The sequence below is a fragment of the Xenopus laevis genome, chromosome 3S (genome assembly GCF_017654675.1).
Source record: "Xenopus laevis strain J_2021 chromosome 3S, Xenopus_laevis_v10.1, whole genome shotgun sequence".
Lineage (NCBI taxonomy): Eukaryota > Metazoa > Chordata > Amphibia > Anura > Pipidae > Xenopus > Xenopus laevis.
The window spans coordinates 120,883,572-120,894,914 of NC_054376.1; the positions used below are offsets into that span (position 1 = coordinate 120,883,572).

At 42.5% G+C, this 11,343-nt stretch overlaps 1 protein-coding gene across 2 annotated transcripts in view; it reads right to left on the minus strand.

Moving 5' to 3' along the window:
- Positions 1–3,849, minus strand: part of gmip.S (GEM interacting protein S homeolog) — a 31,646-nt gene extending 27,797 nt beyond the window's left edge. Inside the window, exons 1-2 of one of the 2 annotated variants that reach the window (XM_041588835.1) lie at positions 925–2,142; positions 204–341 (exon numbers count right to left, since the gene is read on the minus strand). In XM_041588835.1, coding sequence (XP_041444769.1) covers positions 204–341; positions 925–1,120 — 334 coding nt within the window. In that variant the 5' untranslated portion in view covers positions 1,121–2,142. Of the gene's footprint in view, positions 1–203; positions 342–924 lie in introns of both variants that reach the window. The other variant, XM_041588836.1, reaches the window with a different exon arrangement.
- Between the last annotated feature and the right edge of the window lie 7,494 nt (positions 3,850–11,343).

Here is an 11,343-nt window from a genome sequence, read left to right on the forward strand (position 1 = left end):
TCAACCATAATTTTACCGGCCAGGCTGGTAAAATACTGGCCAGGTGGCAACCCTAGCAGCACAGGGTTCAGCAAGCAGTTCTCTTGCCACTAAAGGGATCACGAGTAAGAGCATGAATGAAAAGAAAGCAATCAGGCACTTGTATAAATAAATACATAACACAAGTGATATCATATTGTCTTGTAATACAGAGAGCCCTTTACCTCGCACTCTGTGTATAAGGGTAGTCATGGCCTCTTGTACACAATGGGAGTTGAGAGCTGGATATTTGTAGAGGAGGAACACAACAGATTGGAGTAACTCAGATAACTTCACCTCGGCTTGGTCAGAAGAGGGGAAACCTGGGAGCAAGAGAGATAAAAGAGGGTTTAGGATGAAAAGTCCAACATGAAAGGACAGGGATCAGTGAGGAAATGTATGGAAGGTGTGGTAGAACACTAGTGAGCTGGACAAGAGCCAAGGCAAAGAAGAATGAAAGACATCAGTATCTGCCGTAGTAAATTGGATTGTAAAAAGACACATTCATAAAGTTAAATGTTTAATATCTATTTATAAGCTACCTAACTGCTGTTGGGAATGCAGCACAATTCAAGGTGGAAAAAGAAAGAATAATGGTGATTTAGAAGAATACGGAAAAGAAGTAATGACATTAGGTGAGGACAATGACTTCACATTGTTCTACAATATTCTACTACTTTATTATTTCTAAACACATTTCTAACAGTTATGAGTCCAAATTCTAAACCTGCTCATGATTAAACTGCTTGTCCCCCCTCTCTAGAGTCAGCTTCTTACATTTACATTTTAAAGGCTTCATCAACTATTGCCTGCTTTGATTCCGTATGGATATTCTACTGATGTATCAGTATTACTGATGATCCCATTCATTTCTCCATCCACAATCTGTATTGTTAACCAGCTCACCTGGCCCCTTATAGATGCTTCTCATCTCCTTGAGCTTCTGGTCTACTGTCCTGAGTCGCGAGCAGAAGAGGAACAATTCATTGGCATTCATTGGTGGGCCAGGACCTCCCCTCCATGATGAGTGGCAGAGCGCTGAAAGAAAGCACTCACCTACACAACTGTGTGGAGCATCCCAAGCCTCTGAAGAACGGCTCATGTTGAAGGGTTCAGGAAGAGTTGTCACTTAATCACTGGTCTTTGATGTTCCCTGACACTGAGACTATCTGTGAACGATCTTTTTCTGCACCGTTGCTATTCCCAAGAAAAAGTTTCTGTCTATATGTATCCTGACTTTCTTTACAATTTAGAACACAAATTAGATACAAATGTTATTTTTGTTCTTCTATGAATGTATATTCTCTACCTATGCATTATCTATCCTGCCTCTATATTCCCAGGCAGATAATAGAGGTCACAGTTTACTTGTTATGTGGTCTACCTAGCAACCGACGTGCTATACGTGCAATGAACTACAGAGATGATCCCTTCTAGTGTCCCTACTATTTACATTAATTCTCAGAGACACCCCATTTTTAGATGTAGAACTTATTCCCAACCCCTTCTTTATCTGCAATGATTCCTGCATAGTTTCCTTTCGCCTTCAGTCTAAAAGGCTTGATGCATCGTCTCTCTGTCTGTCGACATCTTGTATTGTATCCTGGGATCTACCCGGCAGATTCTGGATTTGGGAGGTGGTGGAGAACAAAGCAAGGTGTGTGAGAAGGGAATGACGCCCTAATAACTCTCTCACTGCTGTGTCTAAAAATCCAAATAATTAATGAGGTGAGCAGAGCAATAGCTGGTATTACATAACTAGCCCTTTAAACAAGGATATATACAGGATATTTACAAGTGGTATTGTGTAAAAATATTTCCTGCCAATAAAATTATTTTAGACTTCAATAGAACGGATGGAATTGTGGCAGTACTAAATTCACCGAAAAGCAGATTTCAGATTATGTATAAATATTGGAGTAACAGATTGACCAAAGGTCTCCAGTCCCTTAGAAATATTCATTTGTACCTTGTTCCATTCTTTTAAAATAAGTGGACAATTAGCACAATTTTGGTCAGTGACCACACTGCAAATATGACAGTTTATATTGGAAGTTCAATAGCACTAAATGTGGCCATACACAGGGAGATCTGCTAGTTTGGCGGTCACCAAACGAGAGGATCTCTCCCCGATATGCCCACATTGAGGTGGGCGATATCGGGCTGACCAGATCGTTGGCCCTAGAGCCCAAGAATCGGATCAGAATGGAGGTCATATGTGCGGTAGGAATGCGGCACTGCATCGAACAGTTGGATTTTTTACCCTGCCCAATTAACATCTGCCGGACTTTCAGCCAGATATCAATCGGGGACACCCGTTGGATGGCCCCATACACGGGTCGATAAACTGCCGACTCAGTCTGTCAGTAGCTGTTATGGGCCCGTGTATGGGGGCCTTGAGAATACTCATGCAGAAGGCTTTTTTCCACAATGTAGCATTTTGTGCCTGACGGAGTTGTGTTGGATGTGTCAAAATGAACACACTTGGGCTTGCACTTCAACGCAATTGTGCTGAAAGTTTTCTAAGCCTGATTGACTACATTTCCGGCACAAGAGTGACGCATGTGCTTCAGATCTTTGGCAGGTTTGTGCTGTGCCTATTTATGCAGGGTGCTGTGGGAGCTACCATTTGGTTGGTGGCGGTAGCTCCAGGGGTGCCCTGCATCAATACGTATAGCAACGCTTGATATGGAACAGGAGGTAGTAGTGCCAAGCAGTGGTGTAACTAGAGTGTGCCAGGCCCCCCTGCAAAAAAATCTTCAGATTGGCCCGGCGCACTCTGATCCCCATCCTCCCGTCTCTGCTCTGCCCATGTACCACCACCACCGACCCACTCCCCACCCTGCCAAATTTGCATCCACCTTCCTCGCCACAGGTAAGAGAGTGGCTGGGGAGGAGGTTTTTTATTAGCTATAGAGGAAGCAGACCCCGCAGTCTGGACCCCCCTGTTCCCCAGGCTGCCTTGTGACTGCAGATCTGCTTCCCTACAGTTATTCTACTGGTGCCAAGTATAAGGAGTGCATGTTGATGCAAGTATCTTTAATATCCTTTTATTTGCAACTGATTGTGGGAAATTTGCAGGCCTGCAACTGTGCTTGTGGTCCTGAATGACCCCTATTGTTTTTATACACACCTATTTTAATATTCAGAGTAAAGAGTAACATTCCCAGAACAGGCTTGGTTTCGTATTATCCAAGTGATCGCAAGCAACCTGCTCAGCAGGAAAAATGAGGAAAACCGCAGAGGGCAGTTAATTAACTACATAACCCTGCCCCTCCCCAAGGACTGCTTTTATCAACCCCAGTCTGTTCTTTTCCTGGTCTGTTACTATTAATCTGAACATCCTATGAATAAATGTTTTCTATAGGCAACAATCATAATGTTTATGATTATTTTTGTACTCAATATTAAAACATATGCAGATAATGAACATTCCTTGCAGGGTACAATACATATTGCCCTCCTGCTTTTCTGCTTGTTCGGTGAAAGCAATAAGCTGTGCTTGGATGACATATTGTTATGCTATTGCAAATACAGATGTCTTTAGCAAACTGCCTGCATTTATTTCTACTATTAAGTGGTGCAATTAATTCTTTTCTCATGACATCATCAAGGTTTAATATCGTGGGTGGGGCCAGTGAGCTTCGAAATAAATAAGTAAGCATCGCCTCCCTTATTTGTGCTCAGCGACACACCTAGTGGCACGGCCGTATGGGTTGGAGTAAATATCTATTACATGACTATTCAAAGGAGAAGGCAAAAATATGCACTGAACCAGGCTTCAGTTAAAGGACCAGTAACATCATTTTTTTTTTAAAATTCGTTAATATAGAACAAAAAAAAAAACGCACAAAGACAAATGAAACTTTTAAATCGTTAAGTCTTTATTTAGAAATAACTTACCGAAACTCGCTTGCGCTCCTCTTCAGAAAAGGTGATCTGGCTATCCATCGTGCATCGCTCGATTTCTCCTCCCTGCCATCCTTATAGGCAGGGTCGGACTGGGAGGCATGGGGCCCACCGGGGCTACTGCCCCAGGGCCCCCCTCCAGCCGCCGCTGCCGCTCCGGAGTGCTGCAGGGGGTTAGTGCGCATGCGCGCGGTGCCGCGTTTGTGCGCATGCGCGCAGCGCTACCTTTGTGCGCATGCGCAGCCATTCTATTCTACCGCGACCCCATACAAAGTGGGGTCGCGCCGCCCCACTAAGTAGCGGATCTGGGCCGGCGGGGCCCACAAGAGCCCGGGGCCCACCGGGGTTTTTCCCGGTGTCCCGCCGGCCCAGTCCGACACTGCTTATAGGAGATAGCCAGGGAGGAGAAATCGAGCGTCACATGATGGATCATCCCCGTGACGTCTTTTCTGAAAAAGAGCGCAAGCGAGTTTTGTTAGGTTATTTCTTAATAAAGACGTAGTGATTTAAACGTTTCATTTGTCTTTGTGTTTTTTTTTTCATTTTTTACTAACGAATTTTAAATAAAAAAATTGATGTTACTGGTCCTTTAAACTAATTAAAGGAAATCTATACCCCCTGAACAATGTAGGTTTATATAAAAATATATTGCATAAAACAGGTCATATATAAAACCCTGCTTCGTGTAAGAATGTTACCTTGAGCTTGCATTCAATTTGCTACTATGTTCTTATTGATGCATTGGGTGCAACTGCCCACAATCAAGCTGGAATTGCAGGTCAAAGTGTTGCATTGTCAGTAATTGACAGTATTAATGATCCCCACCATTGTGTATCTGCAAGTAGGTCAGATACACAGTGGTAGGGATCATTAATACTGACAATTTCAGTCCCTTATATCCTAGCTGATGGTAGGAATATGTATGAAAAAATAGTTAGAAGGCGCACACCAAAATCAAGCAAATATGTGTTGCTAATCCAAAGGGGACTCCCTATTAAAGTCGCCAAGGCTTGTAGTAATTCCAATTAAGATAATGTAAAAGACACTAGTCCTACGCGTTTCAACCTTAATTGGTTTTCATCAAGGGAAAAATTTTAAAAACAGAAAAAAGAAAAGCAGAATGACTGTCCAGTCTGATGAAGACCACTTGTGGTCAAACCGTGTAGGGCTAGTGTCTTTTACTTTGTAGACTTTTGATGTAATAAAATAGATATATTTTTTGCATTTGAGTGTACAATCTTCCTTTTCATGGTAGGAATATGGACCGTGCCTGTAGGGAAGAGAAAAATATTAATGAGGAAAGATTCTGCTCCCTGTTGTCAGTATTGAGTCCTTTGATGGGATTCTTATTATACAGCTGTGGATGGTGAAACGTGAAATCAAAGGGTGGGCAAATTATCAAAAGAAATCTGTTCACTATGAATGTGGTTAAAGGGGGGGCGTGGCTTGCCACCGAGTGATGCGGCTGTGTCTGTGAAGAGCTCCGTATGTTCTGCACTGTAAGAGGGCTATAACCGACCGTTGAAGATGGGGAAAACCGGTAAAAGTAAACCAGAAAAGGAGAAAGCACCTTCCAGGCGCCAGACTTTGTCCCAACAAGAACTTGCACCGCTGTTTGTGCGGAAAAAGGCAGATCGCGCACTTTCCAAGATGGCGCCTGCTAATGCGGACAGAGAACAGTTTGCAGAAATGGCGCGCGACTCCTCGGATCCGGAGAGTGAGGGGGAAGGAGATGAAGAGGTAAACATACACACTTACCTTGCTAACCTCCCCTCCCGAGCGGATATCAAAGAGATGTTGCAGAATATGACTGCGTCACTTACAGGTGAGCTGCAAGATATCAAAAGGGACATGTCACACATGGCAAGGCGCACTGATGATTTGGAATCTAACCAACAAAAACTCGTCCAAAATGACCTCTCTCTCCACTCCCAAGTCTCCACTCAGGCCCGCACAATTTCAGACCTCCAGCGGCAGCTGGAAGATATGGAAAATAGAGGGAGGAGGAATAATATCAGGGTGAGAGGCCTACCTGAGACGGTCTCTTCGGATGAAATCTTTCCTGCCCTGCTACATATATTTAACAGCATACTAGGCAAAGACCCAGATGCCACAATGGAAATTGAAAGAGCACATAGGGTGCAGAAGCCAAAAGCGGCCCCTCTGAATGCCCCTAGAGATGTGCTTTGCTGTCTTAATCGTTTCAGGCTCAAAGAAGAGATTCTCCTTAAAGGGATACTGTCATGGGAAAAAATTTTTTTTTCAAAATGAATCAGTTAATAGTGCTGCTCCAGCAGAATTCTGCATTGAAATCCATTTCTCAAAAGAGCAAACAGATTTTTTTATATTCAATTTTGAAATCTGACATGGGGCTAGACATTTTGTCCATTTCCCAGCTGCCCCAGTCATGTGACTTGTGCCTGCACTTCAGGAGAGAAATGCTTTCTGGCAGGCTGCTGTTTTTCCTTCTCAATGTAACTGAATGTGTCCCAGTGGGACATGGGTTTTTACTATTGAGTGTTGTTCTTAGATCTACCAGGCAGCTGTTATCTTGTGTTAGGGAGCTGTTATCTGGTTACCTTCCCATTGTTCTTTTGTTTGGCTGCTGGGGGGGGAAAGGGAGGGTGTGATATCACTCCAACTTGCAGTACAGCAGTAAAGAGTGATTGAAGTTTATCAGAGAACAAGTCACATGACATGGGGCAGCTGGGAAATTGACAAAATGTCTAGCCCCATGTCAGATTTCAAAATTGAATATAAAAAAATCTGTTTGCTCTTTTGAGAAATGGATTTCAGTGCAGAATTCTGCTGGAGCAGCACTATTAACTGATTCATTTTGGAAAAAATTTTTTTTCCCATGACAGTATCCCTTTAAGGCAAAGGACCTGCCCACTATCTCTTTTGCTGAATGCACCATAAAGCTGTTTCAAGATGTCTCACGAACAACTTTATTGAAAAGAAAATCACTTAAACCTATTACTGACATCCTACGGGAAAAAAATATCCCCTACAGATGGGGTTTCCCATTTGCTCTTATCGTCAACAAAGATGGAGGACAAGCAATTCTCAGACAACCTGATGATACTATTCCATTTTTACGGAAATTGCAGATTGCACTGATGCCTCTTCCAGGATGGGTGCCTGAACCCAGCCCACAGCACAACATGGACTTTGAACTACAAGGGCACTGGTCAACTCAGTGTACACCCAAACGCACTCCGAGAACCCCAAGACCTACGAACTCTAGGGACAGATTCGCTTCACCAGTTGGAGGGGTCAAGTGAGTCCCAAGATGCAGCAGATGTATAGCTCCTTGCTGAAGTTCACTTTTGGCCTGGTTAGCCGAAGTTTGGTTTGACTGTTATTTCTGGACACTTTATTCCATGACATCGCTCGCTCATTGGATACGTAAAGTATTTCTAATATTGCTCTTGCTTGGTTATACGTTATATTGTTTTGCATGTGTTTATGTCCCTGGCATTCATGTCGCACATGTTTTCCCACAGGCGAATCAGATTTCAGCCCCCGGTGCAGACATGGTTATCTCTCTTTGCTCCTACCGGCTCCGCCGTCCCTCGGCTGGCAATCTCTCCCCCACATTGCTACGGCCACTTTTTGTGTTAGCCAGATGGGAAGTTCCTTCCTTGCTATCTCTGGCTTGGCCTTGATTTTGTTGCCCCTTCCTTTTTTTCTCCTCTACCTCACCCTCCCTACCCTCCCCCTCCCTAGGACAAGGGTTTTAATGAGTGGTCCTAGCTTGAAAGAGGTTTCTATGACTGGGCTTCCCTGGTATATTTTAGCAAACCATTCTGTAAAGGTTTTATTATGGAGTGTAAAACTATAAGCTACAATGTCAATGGATTAAACAATCCGGTAAAGCGGTCACAGATTATTACTGAATGTGTCAGGTTGAAGGCAAAGATTGCTTTAATTCAGGAAACTCATTTCCAAGAGGGCAAACTCCCTTACTTAAAATTTAAGCACTTTCCCATTATTGCTACGAGCAATAATCCGAACAAAAAAAGCACTGGAGTCATGACGTTGATTCATAGAGATTTACCCTTTGTTCTAAAGGACCAATTGAAAGATCAAGAAGGGAGATATTTGATTCTGAAAGGTAAAATTGCAGATGCCACCGTTACGATAGCAAATGTGTACTCCCCCAATTCTGATCAGATCCAATTTTTATGTAAATTTCTGAATACCTTAATGGGATTTGCTGAGGGTGTAATTATTTTGGGAGGCGACCTTAATTTACCTTTAAACCCTCTACTTGACACATCCACTAAGAAGTGCAATATACCCTACAAAGTTTTGAAAAAGGTTAAGAAGGCTTTCAACGAAGCTAGACTGGCAGATGTGTGGAGATGCTTGAATCCTCACACTCTGGATTTTTCCCATTACTCAAAAACCCACTCGTGCTATTCCAGAATAGACTATGTGTTTGTATCCCACAGCTGGCTTCAGTATTGTAAAGAAGCTTCTATTTCGCAGGCGACCTTATCTGACCACTCCCCGGTCACAGCAACTTTTACTTTTCCTAATTCTTGTAAACCAGAGTTCAACTGGAGATTAAACAACTCATTATTTCTCAGAGAAGAGAACAAAGAGGCAATTCGTAAAATGATAGAATTATACTTTAAAGAAAATGACTTACCTGGCACCAATCCAGCAATATTGTGGGAATCCCACAAATGTGTTCTCCGGGGCCAATTGATTGCTTTATGCTCTAGAATTAAGAAAGCCGGAGAATTGAAAGTCAGGGACTTTTTGGAAGACATAGCTTCTTTGGAACAGGCTCACAAACGATCAATAGCGGTTAACACTTTTAAATTATTAGAGGAGAAACGAATTCAGTTAAAAACACTTTTAGACCAATACTCTTACAAAGCATACCTGAAATGTAAACAGAAAACATATGATCTGGGAGATAAGAGCACAAAACATTTCGCCACTATCCTTAAAAGACTACAACCCAACACATTTATTCCTGCCATTAAAGATAAAAATCAATCAATTTGCCATTTGACACCTCAGATCGCTAAGTGTTTCCAACAATTTTACCAGGATCTCTATGGTTTAGATGACCCCACTTTGCCCACCAAGTCCAGACAGGAGATTGATAACTTTATCAGAGAAGCTAACCTTCCCTCTCTGTCCCAATCACAATACCAACAGCTTGAGGACCCATTCACCCAAGCAGAACTTCTGGATACTATTCACTCTCTACCCACAAATAAGTGCCCTGGCCCCGACGGCTTCAGCTCTTTATACTATAAAACATATTCTACTGAGCTGGCTCCTCACTTGTTGACTTACTTTCAGTCTATTGATGATCATAATCAATTTCCTGACCAAGCTAAGGAGGCTCACATTACGATTATTCCCAAACAAGGCAAAGACCCCCTGAATTGTGCTAGCTACCGGCCAATTTCCCTAATTAATGTGGATATCAAAATATATGCTAAAATTATTGCTAATAGATTAAAAAATATTTTACCCCAACTGATTCATGTGGACCAAGCAGGCTTCACCCGGGGCAGAGAGGGTAAGGACAACACCTATAAAGTTATCTCGATGATCCACTATGCTAAGCAGCATCATATTCCCTCAATGCTTTTGACGACCGACGCCGAAAAGGCCTTCGACCGAGTATCTTGGAACTTCCTTTATCAGACTCTGAGGATTAGGAGAAATTTTAATTAGGAGAATTTCAGCTTTGTACCAAGACCCCACCGCCAGAGTCAGAGTTAATAATATTTTGTCCCCCCCGATACTGATTCGAAATGGCACTAGACAAGGGTGCCCCCTTTCCCCTATACTCTTCGTTTTAGTGATGGAGACTCTCCTGGCCCACATAAGACACAATAGAGACATAGCAGGTCTCACCGTTGGTGGTTCGGAACATAAGATAGCAGCCTTTGCTGATGACCTTCTGTTATTCATAACCAAACCCATCCTTACTCTCCCAAATGTCATGCCCCTATTGTCAAAATTTGGTAAATTATCCAACTTCAAAGTCAACCTAGGTAAATCGGAAGCGCTAAACATTAATTTATCTGACTCAGTAATGTCGACAATTTCACAGAACATTCCTTTTAAATGGGCCCCGACGAAAATAAAGTACTTGGGGGTACAGATCACTGCTAATTTGTCCGATCTCTATCAGGCGAACTTCCCCCCATTGCTGAGTAAGTTGACTTCTCAATTGACCTCATGGAAGACCCTGGGCCTATCTTGGTTTGGCAAAGTCCAAGCCATCAAGATGTCCATCATGCCTCAGATTCTCTATTTACTGCAGACAATACCTATTAAGATTCCTAGGTCATTTTTCTCGCAAGTTAAATCTCTATTTAACCAGTTTATTTGGGATAATAAAACACCAAGACTTAAACAGGATTTACTTACTTTACCGAAAGATAGAGGTGGTCTAGCCATGCCTGATGTCTTCCTATATTATATCTCGGTTCACTTGGTGCGCACCTCCTTTTGGTACCTAAACCAAACAGACAAAATTTGGCTACAGATAGAACAAGCTTTAACTAACATACCGTTAGGTAATTTACTTTGGTCTCTAAATCGGACCTTTCCCAAAGATGTCTGCTCCCATCCTACGGTTCGGCCTACCCTGGAGATATGGCACAAATACAGTAAGATCTATCAGTCGGTACGCCCCTTTCCTTCCTTACAACCCTTGTTAAGCAACCCTGATTTTCCTCCTAGCCTAGAGCCTAGAGCATTTGACAGATGGGGTTTATCCGGAAATAGGGTAACCAGACTCTCAGATTTCTACAAGAATGGGAAAGTCGTTCCCTTGGGTGACATTCAGAAGAAATGGGGGTGCCACCCGAGAGACGTCTGGTGTTATAATCAGCTACACAACTTCCTCTATAAAAACTATCATAGACTACACCCATTACAACCTACTGTCTGGGAAAACTTTTTGGAACTTAAGCTTCCATTTTTGAGACCTTTATCTCAGACGTACAAATTATTACAACACAATAAAGCGTCTACTAGTCTCGCGTTTTTTGATCATTGGGAACGTGATTTGAATATTAACCTGCCTGACACTATTAGACATAAAATAATGACGAATGTACATAAGTCATCTAGAGCTTCTAGGATAAGGGAAATGAAGTATAAACTCATAACAAGATGGTATTATGTACCGGCCAAGCTACACAGCATCTTTCCCTCCTCTACGGATAAGTGTTGGCGGTGTGGGACAGGTGTAGGGACGTTTAAACACATATGGTTTTCCTGCCCAAAAATAACTAAGTATTGGGAGCAAATCTGTACCCTTATCTACAATATTACAGGCTACAAATACGGCCATGATGACCACACTCTATTATTATTTCACTTAGACAGGAAATCCAATAGTTTAATTCCAGATATCCTCTCTCAACACCT